Raw genomic sequence first — 26,064 nt, 5'->3', positions numbered from 1 at the left:
GTAGATTGATATAGATTGTGTAGATTGTTACAGTTCAGTGCAAATCACTATAGGTCAGTATAGATTGATATAGGTCACTATAGATCAGTATAAATCAATGTACATTGAGATAGATGAGTGTAAAATATAACAATCAGTATAGATTATTGTGGATCAGTGTGGATTGATTGATACAGATCAGTGTAGAATGTATTGATCGGTGTAGATTGATACCAATCATTTAGTTTGGTATAGATCACTGTCGGCCCATATGGATCAGTAATGATTGATGAAAATTAGGACAGATTGATTATAGATCAGTACAGATCAATGGGCCACACGGTGGCTCAATGGTTCACACTGCTGCCTCACAGTGCCAGGGACCCGGGTTCAATTCCAGCCTCGGGCGACTGTCTATGTGGAGTTTGCACATTCTCCCCATGTCTGTGTGGGTTTCCTCCCACAATCCAAAGATGTGTAGGTTAAGGTGGATTAGCCATGGGAAGTTTCCCATAGTGTCCAGGGATGTGTAAATTAGGTGTGATGGCCAAGGAAATGCAGGATACAGGGATAGGGTCTGAGTGGGATGCTCTTTGTAGGGCCAATGTGGACTTGTTGGGCCGAATGGCTTGTTTCCACACGAGGGATTCTATTAATATAGATCAATGTTGATTGATTCAGGTCCAAAGGGTCTGTTTCCGTGCTGTATATCTCTATCACTCTAAGGTGGCATTACATAACTATTGTAATGTGGCACTTACTGCATCATTACACGGTGTTTTCTTGGTTGAGTCAGTCCCTCTCCTGTACTGACTGTGATGGGTAAGCTCTGACCTGTTGGCATTTTGCTGTTGGGAGGTGTCTGGGGGAATGGAAGCGTACTGGTGTTGGAGGGCACAGTGTATGTGGAAATAATGGCGTATGTTGTATTACAGCAGCACCTGCTGAGCTGTAGCATTAACTGCTGTGCCAGAGCCTGGAGTTCCTCCATAAAACCTCTCCCTCCTCCTGGAGGATGGTCGTTGAAACCTTCCCCTTTGATGAAACCTCGTCATGTAGCTGTACCTTGTCTTAACTTTGTTAAAGTTTCTGTATAAATGCATATTGTTTTGCTTGTCTGAGATTTTTACAATGATCATCACAAATGAAAATTGCTGAGGACCCCAATAACAGGCAGTGAGATAAAGATGCTGAGCATCAGTGGCCCAGTGAAGTTCACCATTGCACACCCTCTGCTTCTGATGCTATTGAAGCAAACTTGGTCAGCCCTGCTTCAGTTCCGGATGCTTTCAACCCAATGTCAAGAAAACAACTGAAGCAGTCCATGTTCAAACACAACAAGACCTGAACAATATCCAGACTTGTGCTGACATGTAGTAACTAACCTTCTCACCACATAAATGCCGGGCTATGAACATCACCAAAAAGAGACAAACTAACCATCGGCCCTTGACATTCAATGATGTTACCATCACTGAATTCCCTACTATCAACACCTTGGAGGTTACCATTGACTAGGAGCTCAATTAGATTCACCACGTAAACCTAGTGGCTACAAGAGCAGGTCAGAGACTAGGAATCCTGCAGTAACTCACCTCCTGACTCCCCAAAGCCTGTCCACCACCTACAAGGCCCAAGTCAGGAGTGTGATGGAATACTCCCCACTTGCCTGGATGGGTTCAGCTCCAACAACACTCAAGAAGCTCGACACCATCCTGAACAAAGCAGTCCCCACTTGATTGGCACCACATCCACAAATATCCACTCCCACCACTACTGACGCTCAGTAGCAGCAGTGCGTACTATTTTCAAGATGCACTGCAGAAACTCACAAAAGATCCTCAGACCGCATCTTCCAAACCCGTGACCATTTCCATCTAGAAGGACAAGGGCAACAGATACATGGATAGTTAGCCTCCAAGCCACTGATGATTCAGCCATTCCTAAACTATCATTGGGTCAAAATCCTGGAATTTCCTCCCGAAGGAATTGTGGTACTACTTATACCACATGGACTGCAGTGGTTCAAGAAGGCAGCTCACCACCGCCTTCTCAAGGGGCAACTAGAGAAACAAAATGCTGGTCCAGCCAGTGACATCCACATCCCACGAGTGAAAATATATCAAGCCTGCCTCCTGTTTTATCATCAACATCAGAGTCGAAAAGTGTGGTGCTGGAAAAGCACAGCCAGTCAGGCAACATCCGAGGAGCAGGACAGTCAACATTTTAAGCGTAAGCTCTGAAGAGTTTATGCTCGATACATCGATTCTCCTGCTCCTCGGATGCTGCCTGACTGGCTGTGCTTATCCAGCACCACACTTTTCGATTCTGATCTCCAGCAACTGCAGTCCTCACTTTCTCCTAACGTCAACATCACTAAGATTTGTGTTAGAATCCTCAGAGAGAGCCCCTGGCAATATCTAATCGCAAGGAATTAAGGAATATGGGCAGAGTGCTGGTAAGTGGCATTGAAATGCCCATCAGCCATGATTGAATGGCAGAGTGGACTCGATGGGTCGAATGGCCTTACTTCCACTCCTAGTTCTTATGCTCTTATGGACTTCCTGAACCATAGCATGGAATTTACAATCACCATTTTTTTTTAAAGAATGTTTGTGACACTTTGGACAGCCCTTGCCTGTTCTTGCCTCATCACAACTGCTGGCATTTTATGAAGTGGCTAAAAAGATATGAAATGATTCCATTTCTCAAACTGTAAAACCACAAGTGCCAACCCTACCCTTAATACACACACACACACTTAAGAATAAAGTTATAGATCAATACGATTTCACATGGATTCAATAACATATTTCAACCATTCCATGTGACAGCAAGTTCCACATTCTCCCCGTTCTCTGGATAAAGATGTTCTCCTGAATGCTCAGATGGATTTCTTAGGGATTTTGCTACACTTATGGTTTCTCGTTTTGAACCCATGAATACATAATTAACATCTGCTCTACCTTTATCATTTTCAACTCTTTCACAATCGTAAATAGCTGAAAATGTGTTGCTGGAAAAGCGCAGCAGGTCAGGCAGCATCCAGGGAACAGGAGAATCGACGTTTCGGGCATAAGCCCTTCTTCAGGAATCCTGAAGAAGGGCTTATGCCCGAAACGTCGATTCTCCTGTTCCCTGGATGCTGCCTGACTTGCTGCGCTTTTCCAGCAACACATTTTCAGCTCTGATCTCCAGCATCTGCAGACCTCACTTTCTCCACAATCGTAAATACCATTCCTTGAGACCTTTTTGATGAGCATGTATGGATCACTGGTTGAATTTATTCAAAAGACTTACAGGTGGTCCTGGATCCCCCTTTGGCCCAGGTAAGCCTTCATAATCTAAATAATCGAGGAAGTCTTCATAATCGTAATCGTAGTTTTCAATATCAATTTCTTGTGAATTTTCCATGTTGTGATCTGAGTCCACAGGCGAGTAACCGTTTTCATCCCATAAACTGTTCTGGTTTAGTGAAGAGGTGTCTGTTGATGTTCTGTACAGTGTTGCATTGATCATCTGTATTTCCAGAAGCTGGTCTGAAATTTCCTTTGTGACCTCAGGCTGGTTTACATTTCTAAGGCTTTCTTTTATTGTGTGTTGTTTCAGCAGCGAAGTCAAGGGTGAGAAATCTTCATCAGAAATCTTTGAATTCTCTGCATTTCCGTTCTCTGTAACATTTTCAGATTGGTCTGCTTTCGATTCAGCTCCTTCCCTGCTGGACAATTCTTTGAATTTTCTCACACTTGAGTTGAAAGTTTGGTCAAGGAGAACCTGGACAGGGTCAGGGTCAAGCCTTGAGTCATTCCATGAATGCGATCTTGTTCTATCATTGAAATGAGGGGTTGACGTTGGAGGTAATTGGGTCAAAATCTTTGATTCTTCCAAGTTCCTTTGAGTATTGGTTTCAACAACTCCATCTAATGAGTGGCCTAAATATTCATCCTCATCAGTAATATTTTGTCCATGTGTACTTGTGGTATGGGTTGATGTTGGTGTTGAACTTCCTTGCATCTCTTCACTCAGTGAAGACCTTGTGTCTCCCAAGCTTGAGTTGGTAACTTCGGGAGACGTAGTGGAAAGTGAGGGTGACAGGGATCGGTAAGTGTCAGCCAGGCGACATTGCTTCTTCACGTAATTGCAATAGTTCAACAAAGCTTGTGCATCGGGATAAATATCCAGCTGGCACAAGGCACCTTCAAATGGAACTGCATTCCAGTTCATCCTTCCTAAGGTGAACTTGCTACCGGAAACAAATTTCTGTGGTTTGACGAGCAGCTCCTTACTGATGAGCTTCTCCCCACAGTCGGAAGAAAATGTAGCAGTTTTGCCTTTAATTGAAATGGCAAATGAATGCCATTGCCCATTGTGAGCATTATATGCAAAATATACAGATTGCTTCTCAGCAACATACACAACTAATTTTCTTGGTAAAACCTGCACACCAAACTGCAGTCTGTTCTTATTTCTAATACTAACGAGGAAAGCGTTGTTGACTCGATGAGAGCAGAGACTAACAAGTATAGTGAAGTCATTGCTGGTGTCTAATGGCATTATGCTTGTGACTGCAGCTTCAATGTGTGCGTCACTTGACAGGATAATGCCATTCTCTGTGGCTGTGATTCCCCGAGGTAGCAAGAGCGATGGCTGTTGGGAAGGTGATCCTGATGAAGAGCGTGTTCCATTGTCTGTAAGACCAAGTTTTTGGAGAATGTCTACACCTAAAATTAAAAAAACACACAATGAAAACGTGTCATGTAATAATCTACATCACACAACATACAATTTGACAGCACTGATCCAGGCCGTTCAGCTGAGCTGCTCCATGCTGGTACTTTGGCTCCACATGAGCCATCCCCCATCCCTCTCCATGCCACCCCATCAATGTGCGCTTCTAGTCCTTTTACCCTCATTCTTCAATAGTATCTACATTGTTCAGTTCAACCACTCCCTGTGGCAGTGAGCTCCACATTCTCACATCTTTCTCAGTAAGGAATTTTTTCCAGAGTTCCTGACTGGATTTCTTAGTGACGGCCTTTGTACGTGAATCACGAAACATTAACATGGCATTACTGAAAGTAACTAGGAAGGTAAATTGGTCTTTATAGAGAGGGGATGGAGTGTGGAAGTAGGAAGGATTTGTTACAATGGTGGAAAGTGAAGACTGCAGATGCTGGAGATCAGAGCTTAAAAATGTGTTGCTGGAAAAGCGCAGCAGGTCAGGCAGCATCCAAGGAACAGGATAATCGAGGTTTCCAGCAACACATTTTTAAGCTTTGCTACAATGGTGCAGGGCTTTGGTGAGACTGCATCTGGAATACTGTACAGTTATGGTCTCCGCACTTAGGAAGGAAATAGCTACATTGGAAGCTGCTCACAGAAGGTGCATTGGGCTGACTGTTGTGATGAGGTGTTTGTCTCATGAGGAAAGGTTAAGCAGTTTGGATTTGTACCCAGTTTGAAGGTTAGAAGTATAGGAGGCAAATTTCTTGGAGTAAAGATGTTGAGAGAGTTTAACGAATCTGTTCCCTGGTGGGGGAATCCAGGATTAAGGGGCACCATTTTAAAATAAGGCACCTTCCATTGATGTAGAAAGTGAAGAGGAACCTCTTCTCCAAGACAGGGCTGTTAATCTCTGGAAGTTTCTTCTCCAGAGAATTGTAGAGGCTGGGTCATTAAGACTGAGATTTTTGTTACATTAAAGAGTCAAAAGTTATCCAGGAGGTGGGCAGGAAAGAAGCTGAAATCAGATCAGCCATGAAGTTATTAGATGGAAGGGCAGGGTCCAGGGCTGTTCCTATTTCTCATTAATCCAGTTCTCTAGATACAAAGGCCAGCATCCCCGTTCGTTTTTAAATTATTTTGTATACCTGATGGTTTTAATGGCCTGTTACACCGGATCACAAAGTATGTTTCAACAGCTGCTAGTTTTACGCTTCAGAGAATCCATGTTCTTTCCTTTTAAGAAAAATATAACCATAGAAACATAGAAAGGTGATGCAGGAATAGGCCATTTGGCCCTTCAAGCCAGTTCCACCACTCAATATGATCATGGTTGATCATACAATCTCAGTATCCTAATCCCGCCCTCTCCCCATTCTCTATGATCCCTTTAGCTGTAAGGGTCATGTCCAGCTCCCTCTAGAATCTATCTAAAGAATTGGCTCCAACAGCTTCCTATGGGAGAGAATTCCACAGGTTAACAGCTCTCTAAGTGAAGGCATTTGTCCTCATCTCAGTCCCGAATGGCTTACCCCTCATTCTTAGACTGTGACCATCAAAATGGATCACCTCTCATTTGCCTACAGTGAAATCCATTTGCCACCATTTATATTTTCATTGACTTATATTCTTAAAGATGAAATGTAACCCTGCTTGTTCAGATTCTGAATGGGTAAGAGGGGATTATTTTGGGTGGGTAAGAGGGGATGAGGCTACTGAGGGGCTGATGGTGTCAGAGTGGAGTAGCAACACAGTGTGCATGGGATAGCAATGCACAGCAGGGCTGATTGGCCACAGCAATAACAACTTACATTTCTTTGATGTGGTAAAACATCCTGGAATTCTTTGAAGAAGTGATTACAAAGCAAAATTTGGCACCAAGAGATAGGACATAAGAACATGAGTAGGCCATTCACCCCATTCAAGGTAAATATATAGGATTTAAAAACTGCTTGGTTAAAGTGGTAGGTTATAGGAAGCTGCATAAAGGAGGAAAGTGAGGTAGAAGATTGGAGAAGATAAAGGAAGGAATGAGGATCCAGGCATATCCATACAGCATGGAAACAGAGCCTTTGGACCAACCAGTCCGTGTTGACCAGCTTTGCCAGACAAAACTAGTCCCACTTGCCTGCATTTGGCCCATATCCATTTAAATCTTTCCCATTCATGTGCCTGTGTGAATGTCTTTTAAATGTTGTAACTGTACTCGTGTCTACCACTTCTTTTGGCAGCTCATTCCATTCACAAACAAAGCTAGTGTTGTTAATATTGAGGGATGCTCAAGAGGGCAGAATTGAAGGAAAGAAGAGAACTCGGAGAGCTAGCGAGCTGGGAGAAGTTCTGGAGTTAGGAAGGGAGCAAAGTCATGGTCAGATTCAAAAACACAGGTGAGAATTTTCAAATCATTGTCTTATCAGTGAACACCATAAATTGAGGAGCAGAGTGCGGGAAAGGATGTGGAGCAGGAAAACTTCCCTCAGCCCCTCAGTGAGAACTGAAATTGCACAGACTGACATCACAATGCTGCAGAGTGACTCACTGAAATGACAAGGTGATTGTACCAGCTGCCTGGAATGATTCATGACTCAGACAGCAACTTGACAGCATGTTAGGACTTAGTAAGGTCAACTTCAAATACCTGCTGAGTTTAAAAAGAGACTCTCAGTATAACCGGTTTGAACAGTTTTTAATTCTTTTAGCAGGCAAGATGTGTGCACCTCTGCATGCAATGTGTTCACAGATCTGTTGTCTACAGAAAAACACTGCCTTAATTTCAAACACAACCAATCAGTTCAGTTGGTTTCATCACACAAATATCAGTGCATGTGTCTCCCTATTTTTCTTTTATACTTGTCACATTTAAGTGAATTGTCCTTATTCATAACGGGTCATGGAAATCACTGGCTGGGGCTAGCATTTATTCCTCGTCCTTAGTTGCCCCTTGAGAAGGTGGGAGTGAGCTGCCTTCTTGAACCGCTGCAGTCCATGTGCTGTAGGTAGACCCACATTGCCCTTAGGGAGAGAATTTCAGGATTTTGACCCAGCAACAGTGAAGAAACAGCGATGTATTTGCAAGTCAGGATGGTGAGTGGCTTGGAGGGGAACTTGCAGGTGGAGGTCCTTCCCAGGTATCTGCCACGCTTGTCCTTCTCAAGAGAAGTGGTCATGAGTTTAGAAGATGCATTCATCCAGGCAAGTTGGGAGAATTCCACCTTGTGCTTTGTAGATGGTGCACAGGCTTTAGGGAGTCAGGAGCAGCGTTACTCACTGCAGAATTGCCAGCTTTTGACCTGCTTTTGGTGCCATTGTGTTTTTGTGGTGAGTCCAATTGAGTTTCTGGACAATGTAACCCCAAGAATATTGATAGTGGGGGATTCAGTGATGATAACACCATTGGGTGTCAAGGGGCGGTGGTTAGGTTGTCTGTTATTGGTGATGGTCATAGCCTGGCATTTGTGTAACATGAATGTTACTTGCCACATATCAGCCCAAGACTGGATAGAGTCAGAGAGATGTATAGCATGGAAACAGACCCTTCGGTCCAACCCGTCCAGGCCGACCAGATATCCCAACCCAATCTAGTCCCACCTCCCAGAAACGTTGCCGATTGTCACAAACACCATCTGCTTCTCTAAACCCCTTCAGGGATCAAAAATATGCCAATAAAGGGAATATAATAAAGATGTCTAATGAGAGGAATGAAACCAGATAGACAATCTGGCATTGACTAAAGCACAGGAAATGATAATGTCAAGTACAGTCCTATCAACCCTGCAAAATCCTCCTAACAAACGTCTGGTATCCTGTGCTGTCCCACAGGCTAGTCCACGTAAAGCTGTAGAGCTGCCTTCATGTCAGAATTAGCAGCAGCTGAATCATATTTAACCACAGCCTGTACTCTCACCACCTTGAGAGGCTCTTGTGGTGCTCTGATAGTGTCACTACCTCTGAGGCAGAAGTCCTGGGTTCAACTCCCACCTCATCCATGTGATATGTCATAGAGATGTACAGCATGGAAACAGACCCTTCAGACCAGATATCCCAACCCAATCTAGTCCCACCTGCCAGCACCCGGCCCATATCCATCCAAACCCTTTCTATTCATATACCCCTCCAAATGCCTTTTAAATGTTGCAGTTGTACCAGCCTCCACCACTTCCTCTGGTAGCTCATTCCATACACGTACCACCCTTTGCATGAAAAAGTTGCTCCTTAGGTCTCTTTTATATCTTTCCCCTCTCACCCTAAACCTATGCCCTCGAGTTCTGGACTCTCCCACCCCAGGGAAAATATTTTGTCTATTTATCCTATCCATGCCCCTCATGATTTTGTAAGCCTCTATAAGGGCACCCCTCAGCCTCCGACTCTCCAGGGAAAACATCCTGTACAACCTCTCCCTATAGCTCAAATCCTCTAACCCTGACAACATCCTTGTAAATCTTTTCTGAACCCTTTCAAGTTTCACAACATCTCTCCGATAGGAAGGAGACCAGATTTGCATGCAATATTCCAACAGTGGCCTAACCAATGTCCTGTACAGCCGCAACATGAACTCCCAACTCCTGTACTCAATATTCTGACCAATAGGAAAGCATACCAAACGCCTTCTTCACTATCCTATCTACCTGCGACTCCACTTTCAAGGAGCTATGAACCTGCACTCCAAGGTTTCTTTGTTCAGCAACATTCCCTAGGACCTTACCATTAAGTGCATAACTCCTGCTAAGACTTACTTTCCCAAAATGCAGCACCTCACATTTATCTGAATTAAACTCCATCTGCCACTTCTCAGCCCATTGGCCCATCTGATCAAGATCCTGTTGTAATCTGAAGTAACCTTCTTCGCTGTCCACTACACTTCCAATTTTGGTGTCATCTGCAAACTTCATCATGAGTGGCATGGATAGGATAAATACACCAGGGGAGTCCAGAACTAGAGGTCTGGTGAGAGGGGAAAGTTATAAAAGAGACCTAAGGGGCAACATTTTCACCCAGAGGGTGGTACGTGTATGGAATGAGCTGCCAGAGGAAGTGGTGGAGGCTGGTACGATTGCAACATTTAAGAGGCATTTGGATGGGTATATGAATAGGAAGGGTTTGGAGGGTTATGGGCCAGGTGCTGGCAGGTGGGGCTAGCTTGGATTGTTTTATCTGGTCGGCATGGACGAGTTGGAATGTTTCCGTGCTGTACATCTCTATGATTCTATAACTCTATATGCTCTGCTGTACAAAGATTCCAACAATATTAATGAAGACCAGTGCTCTAGATCTTGCTGCTCCCCTAGCCAACTGTTCAAGCTACAACACTGGCATCTACCTGACAAAATGGAGAATTGACCAGGTATGTCCTGTAAACAACATCAGTGATGCCCAGTTCCGGTTCTGCCAGGCTCACTCAGCTCCTGACCTCATTACAGCCTTGGTTCAAACATAGACAAAAGAACTGAATTCCAGAGGGAAGATGAGAGTGACAGCCCTTGACATCAAGGCTGGATTCGACTAAATGTGGCATCAAGTAGCCCAAGCAAAACTGGAATCTCTGCTAGTTGGAGTCATACCTGACACAAAGGAAGATGGTTGTGGTGTTTTGAGGGTTAGTCATCTCAGCTTCAGGACACCTCTGCAGGAGTCCGTCAGGGTAGTGTTCTGGGTCCAACCATCTTCAGCTGCTTCATCAATGATTTTCCCTCCATCATAAGGTCAGAAGTGGGGATGTTCGCCGATGATTGTGCAGTGTTCAGCACCATTCACCCTCCACAGACACTGAAGCAGTCCATGTTCAAATGCAACAAAATCTGGGCCAGGCAACGTTTTCACACAGAAGGTGGTACATGTATGCAATGAGCCACCAGAGGATATAGTGGAGGCTGGTACAATTGCAACATTTAAAAGGCATTTGGAGGGGTATATGAATAGGAAGGGTTTGGAGGGATATGGGCCGGGTGCTGGCAGGTGCGACTAGATTGGGTTAGGATATCTGGTCCGAAGGGTCTGTTTCCATGCTGTACATCTCTATGACATATCACATGGATGAGGTGGGAGTTGAACCCAGGACTTCTGCCTCAGAGGTAGTGACACTACCAGAGCACCACAAGAGCCTCTCAAGGTGGTGAGAGTACAGGCTGTGGTTAAATATGATTCAGCTGCTGCTAATTCTGACATGAAGGCAGCTCTACAGCTTTACGTGGACTAGCCTGTGGGACAGCACAGGATACCAGACGTTTGTTAGGAGGATTTTGCAGGGTTGATAGGACTGTACTTGACATTATCATTTCCTGTGCTTTAGTCAATGCCAGATTGTCTATCTGGTTTCATTCCTCTCAGTAGACATCTTTATTATATTCCCTTTATTGGCATATTTTTGATCCCTGAAGGGGTTTAGAGAAGCAGATGGTGTTTGTGACAATCGGCAATGTTTCTGTGGTCACCAATCAATTAATGCAGATTTATTAACGGAATTTAAATTTCACCATCAGCGGTGATGGGATTTGAACTCATGCCCTCGAGTTTAACCTGGGTCTCTAGTCCAGCGGCATTACTATTGTAAGAATATAAGAATCAACCATCTTACTGAACCTGATAATTTACTGTCTTGCTGGGAATTGCAATTCTGTCGACTTACTTGTGATTTCTTTCTATGTGAAGAACTTAACTTCAACTTTGTCTGAAAATGGTCTAACACAATACAGAAATGTTATTCCTTTCCAATCTGCCACAGGCAGGGATGTGTTTGTGTATCACAGCAAGAATCGATCTCATTTTTTCAGGTTGCCTGGAGGTGTGCATTTCTAACATACCAGTATAGGGGGCTACATACAGCAGCACACCAACAGCAGGAGGACTGTCTGTTCAGGTTACACTTTGACCGTGCGATTGAACATTTGTGCGAGCCATGTGATATAGTGCTGGAGCAGTCTCTCATGTCCATAATCCCATGAACATTCCCATCTCTCTGCTGCTGACACAATATTCCAGCTACACTCAAATCATTCAAACTCACAGGATCAGCCTTCCCCAGGTTAATCCAGGAATTCAGGACAAAAGCTCCGCCCACCGCTCCCAAGAGACCCAGATCAAATTGTCAGAATAACAGACCATCCCATGAAATAGGAGACAGGTGCTCACGCAAGCCTTTCACCAAATCCTGACCTAAAGCACAATGCTCCAAGCTCAATATTTCAAAATGCATTCAGCTCTCATTCCTCCAGGCAATAAACAAGTGGTCATTTTCTTTTATATTACAACCTTTAAATTCTTACTTTAGCCTTTATTTTCCATTGTTTTTCTCTCTCAATCCAACCTTTTGTTCCCTCTCTTTATTTCTCCTTCTGTATCTGATTTGATTTGAACTCTCCAGGTTTCCTTAGCTGGCCACTGTCAGGTCCTCGTGTTGCTTTGCAAAGAGAAATTCTCAGACTGGGATCCCAGTTGCCTTCAATGAGTTACGATCAGTGAACCTCCGACACTGCACAGTGCATTACCAGGATAGCTTTAAAGATGAGCAAACCAATTCAATTCCTTCGGTTCTGTGAGATGCCCCATACTCCAGCAATTTCTGGACTACGATTAAGCCTCTTTAACCTCTACTCTTAAACCTCTTTAACATCTCTTCCTTCATCATTTGATACGTGAGTCACTGTGATAAATCTATGGACAGAGCACCTCAGGCATCCTTTGATATTTTGAATTGGGGGTTGAGTAGGTCACAAAAACCATCACGGGATAAAGAGGTAAACCTGTCAGAAAGCACGACAAGAACAGAGTTCAGTCACAAAATCATGCTGAAAAGCATGAGCCCTTTTGCAGATTGCAATCGAAGGAGAATTGAAGCTTTATAACTGAAATAAACTCGCATTAACTGAGACCTAGCTAAGTATCCTTGCTGATTCTTATCTTGTTCATTTTTGGCTGTTTTGTAATGTATATTAGAACACAGAACCTAGGCTGACAGCCTGGTGTTGCAATGCATTTTCAGAGTTGCTTCTAGTCAGATCAGATAATTAGTGTTCCAAACAAATGCATTTTTCCTAAATTTACAATGCTGCACCACCATTTGACAGATCAGAGTGCAATATAGAACCATTAAGTGTAGGGCAATGCATTCTGAATGTCTTATTCTGCTTACTGTGCAGGATTCACTTACATGACATAAAAATTTTTCTGTTGGGGTCAGTCTGGAGGAGGTGATGGGTTAGGAAGGGGTTTCAGCCTCTTGGTATACAAAGGAAGTGACCTAGACACACACTGGACATCTGCAGTAGCTGGCCCAGCACTATGTGCTTCATTCAGCTGATCATCCTGGGCTTTGGAATGTGTCAGTCTTCCACACTCCAACATCAACCATTGATTGCACGGGAGGAACAGCAGATTGCTGGGAAAATGAAAGCATGTCCTGCAGCAGCAGGAGAAACTTGTCTCAGCGTGCATCCCTGGAAACAGCCTGCAGGGTGATGTGTCACAGAGCTGCTCAGGATAAATCAAAACACAAACCATTACAGTTCCTTCTTTATGTTCTTTACAAAGACACATTCCAGGAGGAAATGGAAGACTTGCCTTTCAGCAGCACAGGGTATCCCAAAGCACTTCACAGCCAATGCTGTCACTATTGCAAAGAAGGAACCACAGACTAATTTGCACACAGTAAGCTCCCACAAACAGCCTATTTGTTCAGGTGTTTCTTTAAGGATAAAGATGGCCCAGGACACTGGCAAGCTCCCCTGTTCTTCATTAACTGAATGCCAAGGGATCAGTTATATACAACTGAGAAGGCAGCCAGAACCTTGGCTTAGCATCTCAACCGAAAGACAGCAACTCCAACAATGAAACGCTCCTTCAGTACTGACCCTCTGACAACGCAGCACTCCCTTAGTGCTGACCCTCTGACAGTGCAGCATTCGTTCAGTACTGACCCTCTGACGGTGCAGCACTCACTCAGTACTGACCCTCTGACGGTGCAGCACTCACTCAGTACTGACCCTCTGACGGTGCAGCACTCACTCAGTACTGACCCTCTGACGGTGCAGCACTCACTCAGTACTGACCCTCCGACAGTGCAGCACTCATTCAGTACTGACCCTCCGACAGTGCGGCACTCCCTCAGCACTGACGCTCTGACGGTGTGGCACTCCCTCAGCACTGACGCTCTGACGGTGTGGCACTCCCTCAATTTCACATATGGAGAACGCATCAACTAATGCAAGTTAATTTTATCATAAGCACAAATGTTCAGGTCAGTTTTATTTCATGAGATAATGATTGTAACATTAAATCAGTAGAACAGCTTGTATTAATCTCACATTCTCAACAAAGTATAACACAAATATATCATGATGTGGCGGTGCCGGTATTGGACTGGGGTGGATATAGGATATAAGGGGGGGTAGATATAGGACTGATGTTAGGGGTAGGTTCTTCACTCAGCGAGTCGTTAGTTCATGGAATGCCCTGCCAGTAACAGTGGTGGACTCTCCCTCTTTATGGGCATTTAAGAGGGCATTGGATAGGTATATGGAGGATAGTGGATTAGTGTAGTTTAGGTGGGCTTGGATCGGCGCAACATCGAGGGCCCAAGGGCCTGTACTGCGCTGTATTCTTCTATGTTCTATGTTCTAAAATCAGAAGTCACATGACCCCAGGTTATAGTCCAAAAGGTTTATTTGAAATCACAAGCTTTTGGAGCACTGCTCCTTCCTCAGGTAAACTGACAAATGCACTGCACCTGATGAAGGAGCATTGCTCTGAAAGCTTGTGAATTCAAATACATCTGTCGGATTATAACCTGGTGTCATCTGACTTCTGACAAGTTTCTCACACAAGCAATTTCAAATGAAGTTCAACTCTGAGCCAGATCAGAGTTTCTGGGATAGATGATCAAAAGGTTGGTCAATCATGAGGTCGAAAGAACACAGGGAACTGCAAAGACAGAGAGTTTTAAGAACCAAGTTCCAGAATTTAGCCCCACGCAGCTGAAGATGCAACGGTCAAAGATGCAGCGATTAAGACCAGGAATATTCAAGAAGCAAGGGTGAAAGGAAGGAATTGCTATCAGAGAGCTGTTGGCCAGGAGGAGATTAGAAGGCAGAGAGACTTTGGAAGGGGATGCTAGATAGCTGAAAGAACATTTGCCAATGATAACAAAAAATTAATTTTTATCCTGAAATTTGAGGTACATTTAGCAATAGCTGATTAAAAAAAGAGTATCTGTAAGGATAAAAACAAAATACTGCAGGTGCCAGAAATGTAAAACAAACAGAGAAACTCAGCAGGTCTGGCAGTATCTGTGGAGACAGAAACAGAGCTAACATTTCAAGTCATACAATCCCTACAGTGCAGCAAGAGCCCATTTGGTCCATCAAGTGCACTGACCTCCAAACTGCATCCCATCTAGATCCAACCAACCATTCTATTCCTATAACTTCATATTTCCCATGGTTAACCTATGTTGCAACAGACTATGGGCAATTTAGCCTGGCCAGTCCACCTAACCTGCACATCTTTGGACTGTGGGAGGAGACCAGAGCTCTCGAAGGAAACCTATACAGACATGGGGAGAATATCACACACACAGTCGCTCGGGGCTGGAATCAAACCTGGGTTCCTGGCGCTTTGAGGCAGCACTGCTAACCACTGAGCCACCGGGTCACCTAGTGACACTTCTTCAAAATTAACTCAGTTTTACTCCACAGATGCTCCCAGACCTGCTGAGTTTCTCCAGCATTTACCAGGCTGTTGCCTCATATGAAGGGTCTCATCTACCTTTTGGACATGACAGTTCCTCACTGTGTGGGTCCACACCTCATGGACTGACTGTTTGCAGATGTATCTAAAACACCACAGGTGGAAATATCACTCGGGTCACTTCATTAAGGATCACATCATTTCACCATCTGGTCGCCAGATGTACACATTTACTTCATTTCCATTTGGGAAATTATGTTAAGACGTCTCAAATGGAAATTGGAAGAGATATAGAATCTTTCAAGAACATTTATAGCACATGTCAATCTTTCTCCAAGAAACAATTCACTCTGAATTGAACAGAGATGGGAGATTATCGGAAGTTAAATGGTGCCACATTGTCCCTTATCAATAAGATCATGGCTAATCTGTAGACCCAGGTTCAAAGCCCACCACAGTAGATGGTGAAATTTGAATTCAGTAAACTCTCTGGAATTAAGAATTTACTGATGACCATGAAACTATTGTTGGGTATCAGAAAAACCCATCTGGTTCACTAATGTCCTTCAGGGAAGGAAATCTGCCATCCTTGCCCAGTCTGGCCTACACGTGATTCCAGACCCACAGTAACGTGGTTGACTGTCAACTGCCCCCTGAAATGGCCTAGCAAGTTACCCCGTTTATCAATTGCTACAAAGTCTTAACAAAGAAATGAAATTGAACAGACCACTGACATTGACCTAGGCATGGAAAGAACAACAGAAACAGCCCTGTCAACCTGCAAAGTCTTCCTTCATACCACCTGGATGACAATGTCAAAAATGGGAGAGCTGCCTCAAAGTCTAGATTAGATTAGATTACTTACAGTGTGGAAACAGGCCCTTCGGCCCAACAAGTCCACACCGCCCCGCCGAAGCGCAACCCACCCATACCCCCTACATTTACCCTTTACCTAACACTACGGGCAATTTAGCGTGGCCAATTCACCTGACCTGCACATCTTTGGACTGTGGGAGGAAACCGGAGTACCCGGAGGAAACCCACGCAGACACGGGGAGAACGTGCAAACTCCACACAGTCAGTCACCTGAGGCGGGAATTGAACCCAGGTCTCTGGAGCTGTGAGGCAGCAGTGCTAACCACTGTGCCACCGTGCCGCCTAAACAGTCTAGTCAACAGTATATACCATCTGCAAGATGCACTGCAGATATTTACCAAAGATCGTTATATAGCATCTTCAAATTCCATGACCATTACCATCTGGAAAGACAAGGGCAGCAGATACATGGGAACACCACCACCTGCAAGTTCCCCTCCAAGTCAATCACATCCTGACTTGGAAATATTTTGTCGTTCCTTCAGTGTCGCTGGGTCGGAATCTTGGAATTCCCTCCCTAAGAGCATTCTGGGTCTACCTACAGCACATGGATTGCAGCGGTTCAAGGAGTCACCTTACCCCACCTTCTCAAGGGCAACATGGGATAGGAAATGCTGGCCTAGGCAGTGAAACCCAAGCCCCACAAGTGAATTAAAAAAAAGGCTAGTCCAGTTCAGTTTCTGGTCCATAGTACCCCCCCAGAGTGATTCACTGATAATGATGCCTTTGAATGGCAAAGGGTGATGGTTAGATTCTCTCTTGTAGGAGATGGGGTGGTATAGTGGTTCAGTGGTTAGCACTGCTGCCTCACAGCATCTGGGAGCCGGATTCAATTCCAGCTTTGGGCGACTGTTCTGTGTGGAGTTTGCTCATTCGCCCCGTGTCTACGTGGGTTTCCTCCCGGGGCCCCCATTTCCCACCACAATCCAAAGATGTGCAGGTTGGGCGAATTGGCCTTGCTAAATTGCCCATGGTGTCGAGGGATGTGTAGGTTAAGTGTATTAGATAATAGGGTAGGGGAATGAGTCTGGGTGGGTTACTCTTCAGAGGGTCAGTGTGGACTTGTTGGGCCGAAGGGCCAATTTCCACACTATAGGGATTCTATGATTCAATGAAGCACTGGCCCTGGGGTGGGTACAGAGGAGGTTCACGAGAATGATACCAGGAATGAAAAGCTGAATATACAAGGAACATTTGAGGATTCTGGGTCTATACTCAATGGAGTTTAGAAGGATGAGAGGGGATCTAATTGAAACTTACAGAATACTGAATGGCCTAGACAGAGTAGATGTTGGGAAGATGTTTCCATTGGTAGGAGAGACTAGGGCCCGAGAGCCCAGCCTTAGAGTAAAAGGAAGACCTTTTAGAACAGAGATAAGGAGAAACATCTTTAGCCAGAGAGTGGCGAATCTATGGCATTCACTGAAGGCTGTGGAGGTCAGGTCATTGAGTGTATTTAAGACTGAGATAGATAGGTTCTTGATCTTGAAGTGGCTCAAGGGTTACAGGGAGAAAATGGGAGAATGGGGTTGAGAAACTTATCAGGAGAAAGTGAGGTCTGCAGATGCTGGAGATCAAAGTTGAAACTTTATTGCTGGAACAGCACAGCAGGTCAGGCAGCATCCAGGGAACAGGAGATTCGACGTTTCGGGCACAGGCCCTTCTTCAGGAAACTTGAGAAACTTATCAGCCATGATTGAATAGTGGAGCAGACTTGATGGGATGAATGGCCTATTTTCTGCTCCTACGTCTTATGGCCTTCAAAATACCTTGGTACAGCTTCTTCAGTTACAGATTAGTTCCAGTGTAACAATGGCACTAACACACGACGCTATCTTAGGTATAGAGTACCTAGGTACATTCCTTAGTTACTGAATAGAGAAATGAAGAAACAAAGTGACAATCACCTGATGAAGGAGCAGTGCTCCGAAAGCTAGTGCTTCCAATTAAACCTGTTGGACCATAACATGGTGTTGTGTGATTTTCTTTTCCCTTTTGTGACCAGTGTCAAAGGTTGTATGATACAACTCTGGGGAAGTGCCTTGGGGCATTTTATTACATTAAAGGTGCTGCCTAACTGCAAGTTGTTGCAGTCTTTGTGTATATAGTTCATTAACTTTGTCCTTTTCCTAGATTGCAGATGAATTGTTAAGCAGGGTAACTTGGAGGCAGTCATACTGTTGTCTCAATTGCAAATGCTTGACTTACAAAAGGAGGGGAGGGAGGGGGAGGATTGCAGGAATGCTTGCATATCACCCTGTGGTTAGTGTGAAATTCATGTGGTTAATGAGCAATACGTAGCAGTCTGCTCAACATATGATAGCTTTGTAGTACTTGACCACCTCTCTGCTAGTTAGTCTGGGTAATGTCTCACACACATCAAGGAGACCATCAATAGTCCGACAATGTTCCAGACTGCTCTATACACACTTCCTCTGATACTCTGTTTGTGATTATGTGGCAAAGTGTGGCTGGGGATGAAGTGCCAAAGGCTGTTCTTTATAAAGATTTATGCAAAGCATCCTTTTCAAAGCTGTCTCCCAGAAGCATGTACTTGTAAAATGCCTGGATCCTCTACATGGCTTTTGTCTCGTATCTCAAACCATTACTTCAACACGTTGATAACATTCTGACCTTATTGCTGACCAGGAACATATACTGAGTGCACCAAAACATCACACAGTGTCTCTCATTATTCATCCTCACCCCCTGAGCAGTTTTGTTCAAAACATTTCTGCTCACAAAGTTATAGAAAGCATGAGCTATTAATGTTATAGTCAGGGCAAAAGTACACCTGGGCCTTGAGTGTCCAAAACAATAAGCAGTGAATCTCCCTCAGAAATCATTGTGAGTTTGAACAGAATAAGGAATGAGAGGGCAAATTAGTGTGAGTGAATATAATGACAAATAGGGTGCAGCTAGAAAAGGAAAGAGGGGGAGGAAATATTGAATTGTGAAGTAGAAAGTAGAAAAATATATTTTAAAATAAATGCAATACTTTTACAATTTTAAATGTACTGCTTGAGAGTGTGGTGGATACCAGTTCATTCCAATTCATTCTCGTGTTTCAAGAAGGAATTAGTTGTTGTGTTGGTCTGCTGTGGAGAGCGTTTGGAGAGAGACATGATGTTTGTCTGTTTGACTTTGCTGCTTGTTGTTCTGACATTTGGTTATACCGTGTACAGCTGGAATGTAACTTTGTTTCTTCATTTCTCTATTCAGTAACTCAGGAATGTACCTAGGTACTGGTGGTCAAAGCAAGGTCGAAGAGATGTTAGGGATGTTGTAAAAGGAAAAGAGGGCGATAGAGAACTTGAAAGCTGCAGGCATGGAATTCCAGAGATTGGTGGCCTTGGAAGCCCAAGAGACCAGAACTAAAGGAGTATAGACACAACGCTGAGTTACAAGGCTGGGGGGGGGGGGGGGGGGGAGTTTAAAAAAAGGATAGCGAGGGGTAAGAGATGTTGGAGAAATTTGAGAATAAGGATGAGAATACTAAAATTGAACATTTTCCAAGGGGAGGTAATGGTCTAATGGCATCATAGCTGGATTGTTAATTCAGAGACCCAGGTAAAGTTCTGGGGACCCAGGTTCGAAACCTGTCATGGCAGATGGTGGAATTTGAATTCAATGAAAATCTGGAATTAAGAGTCTAATGATGATCATAAATCCAACATTGGGAAGGCCCACCTGGGTCACTAATGTCCTTTAGGCAAGGAAACTGCCATCCTGACCTACCTGACTCCAGACCTACATTTTTAACATAACTGTCAACTCTTACAATTAGAGATGGGTAGGTAATAAGAAGAACAAAGGCTCTCCACGCTTCAGGCTCTCTGCCTTTATTCCTGATGAAGGGCTTTTGCCCGAAACGTCAATTTTGCCTGTCCTCGGATGCTGCCTGAATTGTTGTGCTCTTCCAGCACCACTGATCCAGAATAAGAAGAACAAGTCTAGCCAGATATGCTCTTATCCTGTGCATGAATAAAAGAAATGTTAGGATCTGGGTTTGCTGTGAGGTAAATGTGGGACATGTGGAGAGCGGATATTTGGATGTGTTGTGTGGATTTGGGAGATTGGTCAGAGAGACTTTAGATTAGATTACTTACAGTGTGGAAACAGGCCCTTCAGCCCAACAAGTCCACACCGACCCACCGAAGCACAACCCACCCAGACCCATTCCCCTACATTTACCCCTTCACCTAACACTAAGGGAAATTTAGCATGGCCAATTCACCTAACCTGCACATTTTTGGATTGTGGGAGGAAACTGGAGCATCCGGAGGAAACCCACGCAGACAATGTGCAAACTCCACACAGTCAGTCACCTGAGGCGGGAATTGAACCCGGATCTCTGGCGCTGTGAGACAGCAGTGCTAACCACTGTGCCACCGTGCCACCCTGTATCTGGTCAGGTCCACAGGTGGCTGTGGTTGAGATGAGGGTTTTAGCAGCAGATGAGCTGAGGCAATGGCACAGTTGGATGCCCAATATGAATGGTCAGGTTAGAAAGAATGACGCCATTATAGAGAAATAAAAGAACTGTGGATGCTGGAATGAAAACAGAAATTGCCGAAGAAACTCAGCAGGTCTTGCAGCATCTGTGGGGAGAGAAACAGTGTTAATGTTTCGGGTCCAGTGATCCTTCTTCAGAGCTGGTGTTTCAGAGCTGTGCCCCAGTTTGGGATGAGTTGAATCATGGCAAGCTGGCAAATTGGATACACAATTAGTTTGATGGTCAGAAGCAGAGGGTAATAGTGGAAGGATGCTTGTCGGACTGGAGGCCTGTGACTGGTGGAGTGCCTCAGAGGTCGGGGCTGGGCCCATTGCTGTTTGTTATCTATACCAATGATTTGGATGAGAATTTACAAGGCATGATTAGTAAGTTTGCAGATGACACTAAAGTAGGAGATATTGTGGACAGTGAGGAAGGTTCTCAGAAATTGCAGCAGGACCTTGATCAGCTTGGGGAAGTAGGCCGAGAAATGGGAAATAGAGTTTAATTTGTATAAGGGTGAGGTCTTGCATCTTGGAAAGTCAAATCAAGGTAGGAGTTTCATGGTGAATGGTAGGGCCTTAAGGAGTGTAGAGGGACCTTGGAGCTCAGGTTCACAGTTCTCTGAAAGTGGAGTCCCAGGTAGACAGGGCAGTGGAGAAAGCTTTTGGCACACTGGCCTTTATCAGTCAGGGAGGAGAAAGTGAGATCTGCAGATGCTGGAGATCAGAGCTGGAAATGTGTTGCTGGAAAAGCGCAGCAGGTCAGGCAGCATCCAGGGAACAGGAGAATCAACGTTTCGGGCATAAGCCCTTCTTCAGGAATCATTCCTGAAGAAGGGCTTATGCCCGAAACGTCGATTCTCCTGTTCCCTGGATGCTGCCTGACCTCCTGCGCTTTTCCAGCAACACATTTCCAGCTTTATCAGTCAGGGCACTGAGTATAGAAGTTGGGCAGTTATGTTGCAGTTGTACAGGACATTGGTGAGGCCACACTTGGAGTATTGTGTACAGTTTTGGTCACCTTGCTATAGGAAGGATGTCATTAAACTGGAAAGAATACAGAAGAAATTTACAAGGATGTTGCCAGGACTCAATGGTCTGAGTTAAACTGAGTTGGACAAGCTAGGACATTTTTCTTTAGAGCTAGGAGACTGAGGGGTATCTTTTGGAAGTGTATAAGATCATGAGAGGCATGGATAGGGTGGATGCACTCAATCTTTTTCCCAGGTTTAGGGAATCGAGGACTAGAGGGGCATCAGTTTAAGGTTAGAGGGGAAAGAATAAAAGTGAACCCAAGGGGCAACTTTTTTACACAGAGAGTGGTACGCACATGGAATGAGCTGCCAGCAGAAGTGAATGAAGCAGGTACATTAACAACATTTAAAAGTATTTGGACAAATACATGGTTCAGAAAGAAATAGAAGGACATGGGCTAAGTGCAGGAAAATGGGGTTAGTGTGGATGGACATTTTGGTCGGCATGGACCAGTTTGGGCCAAAGGGCCTGGTTCTGTGTTGTAGAACTCTATGACTCTATGTCTCCACCCTCGCCACAAGTTGTTGTTGAATTAGTATTTTGCAGCAAGCACCAATAACCTTGTCCTTATTGTGACAGGAAGTTCTCACCCAAAATGTTCACGGTTTGCCTTATTAGACAGGATAAAATGTCTTCACTATCTCAAGGGAGTGGTATTGTGTGACTCTTTCAAAGAGCTGGCACAGACATGATGGGTAGAGTGGTCTCATTTGGTGATCTGTTGGTCCATGGTCTTTTCCTTTTGAGATCCAGAACCAATCTACATTTCCCTACCCAGGTCCTTTATCAGATTGGACAGAGCTTAAAGCAGTCTTCAACTCGAACCCATTTCATAACCATGACCACATACAATATCTCCCCAAACTTTTTCCAACAAATAACACTTATAAATTCATGTTTGTAATTCCAACTAACACTACCCTATCTCCCTTTTGTTATAAAGACTGACTGGATAGCCTGGGAGTCTTTTCACTGGAGCGTAAGGTTCAGAGGTGACCAGATAGAAGTTTATAAAATAATGAGGGGGATAGATAGAGTTAATGATAGTTGTCTTTTCCCGTGGATGGGGGACTGAGGGGCATTGTTTTTATACAGAAGGTGGTTTGTGTGTGGATTAACTTCCTAAGGAAGGGGTGGATGTGAGTACAATTATAACATTTAAAAAACATTTGGATAAATACATGAATCGGAAAGGTTTGAAAGGATATGGGCCAGGAGTAGGCAGGTGAGACTAGTTTAATTTGGGATTATGTTCAGCATGGACTGGTTAGACCATAGGGCCTATGCTGTATGACTCAATGACAGTGATATAGAACATAGAACAGTACAGCACAATACAGGCCCTTCGTCCCTCAATGTAGTGCTGGCCTTTTATCCTACTCTACAATCAGAGTAATAGTAGTTGTATGGTTTGGGCTCTGTTGATCATAATTCAATCATAGACTTTCTGAAGTCTGTAGGGTTTCTTCTTACGAGATGAACACAGGAACTGGAGTAGGCCATTCAGCCCCTTGAGCCTGTTCCACCATTTAATACGATTATGGTTGATCTGTGACCAAATGGCATCTGTGACCTGCTCTTGGCCCATGTCCCTTCATATTTCATTGAATGAGGTTTATTGTCACATGTACACAAATAAGTACAGGTACAGTGAAAAGTTTACAAGTCGCCACATTACAGCACCTTCTTGCGTACAAGGGTACTTAGGTATAGATTCTTATGAACAAAGTTTTAGGAAAATAAAGTTAGAGAAGTAAAGAAATAAAAATCAATATTACAAATCACAAGAATACATTAGAAAAATAAATAAATAAGACATTCAGAATACGAGTCTTTCCAACTCAGTCCGCCTGGCAACAAGCCTCCAGTAACTGTAAGAGAGACCTCCACTATCTCAATGCTGCCTGAGCCAGATTCACCAACTTAGGAGTCACTGCATTTTAGAATGTAGAACAGTACACCACAGGAACAGGCCCTCCGACTCACCACAGGAACAGGCCCTCAGGTTCACCACAGGAACAGGCCCTCCGACTCACCACAGGAACAGGCCCACCGACTCACCACAGGAACAGGCCCTCCGGCTCACCACAGGAACAGGCCCTCAGGTTCACCACAGGAACAGGCCCTCCGACTCACCACAGGAACAGGCCCTCAGGTTCACCACAGGAACAGGCCCTCCGGCTCACCACAGGAACAGGCCCTCAGGTTCACCACAGGAACAGGCCTTCCGGCTCACCACAGGAACAGGCCTTATGGCTCACCACAGGAAAAGACCCTCCGACTCACCACAGGAACAGACCCAAGGTAAAAACAATGACTGCAGATGCTGGAAACCAGATTCTGGATCAATGGTGCTGGAAGAGCACAGCAGTTCAGGCAGCATCCAAGGAGCTTCAGCAAAATCAACGTTTCGGGCAAAAGCCCTTCATCAGGAAAGCCTGATGAAGGGCTTTTGCCCGAAACGTCGATTTTGCTGAAGCTCCTCGGATGCTACAGGAACAGACCCTCCAACTCACCACAGGAACAGGCCGTGCGGCTCACCGCAGGAACAGGCCTTCTGGCTCATGCCAGGAACAGACTCTACGGCTCACCACAGGAACAGGCCCTCCGGCTCGCCTCAGGAACAGGCCCTCTGGCTCACCACAGGAACAGACCCTCCGACTCACCACAGGAACAGACCCTCCAACTCACCACAGGAACAGGCCGTGCGGCTCACTGCAGGAACAGGCCCTTTGGCTCACGCCAGGAACAGACCCTCTGAATCACCACAGGGACAGGCCCTCCGGCTCACCACAGGAACAGACCCTCTGGCTCACCACAGGAACAGACCCTCCAACTCACCAAAGGAACAGACCCTCAGGCCCACCACAGGAACAGACCCTCCGGCTCACCACAGGAACAGGCCCTCCGACTCACCACAGGAACAGGCCCTCCGACTCACCACAGGAACAGACCCTCCGACTCACCAAAGGAACAGACCCTCAGGCTCACCACAGGAACAGACCCTCCGGCTCACCACAGGAACAGGCCCTCCGGCTCACCACAGGGACAGGCCCTCCGACTCACCACAGGGACAGTTCCTCCGGCACACCACAGGAACACACCCTCCGACTCACCACAGGAACAGGCCCTCCGGCACACCACAGGAACAGGCCCTTTGACTCACCGCAGGAACAAGCCTTCCGGTTTACCACAGGAAAAGGCCCTCCGACTCACCACAGGAACAGGCCCTCCAGCACACCACAGGATCAGATCCTCTGGCTCACCACAGGAACAGACACTCTGGCTCTCCAGGGGGACAGACCCTCCGGCACTCCACAGGGACAAGCCCTCTGGTTCACCACAGGAGCAGACCCTCCGGCACACCAAAGGGCAGGCCCTCCGGTTCACCACAGGAACAGACCCTCCTGCACACCACAGGGACAGGCCCTCCGGTTCACCACAGGAACAGACCCCCCAGCACACTGCACGGACAGGCCCTCCGGTTCACCACACGAACATACCTCCCAGCACACTGCAGGGACAGGCCCTCTGACTCACCACAGGGACAGGCCCTCCGGTTCACTACAGGAACAGGCCCTCCGACTCACCACAGGAACAGACCCTCAGGCTCACCACAGGAACAGACCCTCTGGCTCACCACAGGAACAGGCCCCCCCGACTCACCACAGGAACAGGCTCTCTGATTCACCACAGGAACAGGCCCTCCGACTCACCACAGGAACAGGCTGTACGGCTCACCACAGGAACAGACTCTCCGACTCACCACAGGAACAGGCCCTCCGGCTCACCACAGGAACAGGCCCTCCGGCTCACCATGTTGTGCCGAACCTGACACCAAATTAAACAAATCCCCTCTGCCTGACCTTGCTTCATATCCTTAAGACCATAAGACTATAAAGCATAGGAGCAGAAATTAGGCCAGTCAGCCCATCGAGTCTGCTCCACCATTCAATCATGGCTGATTGGTTTTTCAACCACATTTTCCAGCTTTCTCCATGGAACCTTCAATTCCCTTGGCAATCAAGAGCCTATCTATCTCAGTCTTAAATATACTCAATGACCTGGCCTCCACAGCCTTCTGCGGCAATGAATTCCACAGATTCACCACTCTCTGGCTGAAGAAGGTCCTCCTTATCTCTGTTCTATAGGGTCCCCTTTACCCTAAGGTTCTGCCCTTGGGTCCTCTCCTCTCCTGCCAATGGAAACATCTTCCCAATATTCACGCTGTCTGGACTCTTCAGTATTCTGTAAGTTTCAATCAGATCTCCGCTCATC

The 26,064-nt window shown here is 45.4% G+C and overlaps 1 protein-coding gene across 2 annotated transcripts in view; it reads right to left on the bottom strand.

Annotated features, from left to right (window-relative positions):
• col24a1 (collagen type XXIV alpha 1) overlaps nt 1-26,064 on the bottom strand; it is a 454,588-nt gene that overhangs the window by 323,450 nt on the left and 105,074 nt on the right. For both annotated transcript variants that reach the window (XM_043698575.2, XM_043698577.2), the window contains exon 3: nt 3,280-4,700. In XM_043698575.2, coding sequence (XP_043554510.2) covers nt 3,280-4,700 — 1,421 coding nt within the window. The remainder of the gene's footprint in view (nt 1-3,279; nt 4,701-26,064) is intronic.

This window comes from Chiloscyllium plagiosum, unplaced genomic scaffold (assembly GCF_037043375.1).
Source record: "Chiloscyllium plagiosum isolate Xiang-an unplaced genomic scaffold, Cpla_swu_hap1 HiC_scaffold_9, whole genome shotgun sequence".
In the NCBI taxonomy this organism is placed as follows: Eukaryota; Metazoa; Chordata; class Chondrichthyes; order Orectolobiformes; family Hemiscylliidae; genus Chiloscyllium; species Chiloscyllium plagiosum.
The sequence above is the reverse complement of the archived record's forward strand: the minus strand, read 5'-3'. Positions and strand labels throughout refer to the sequence as shown.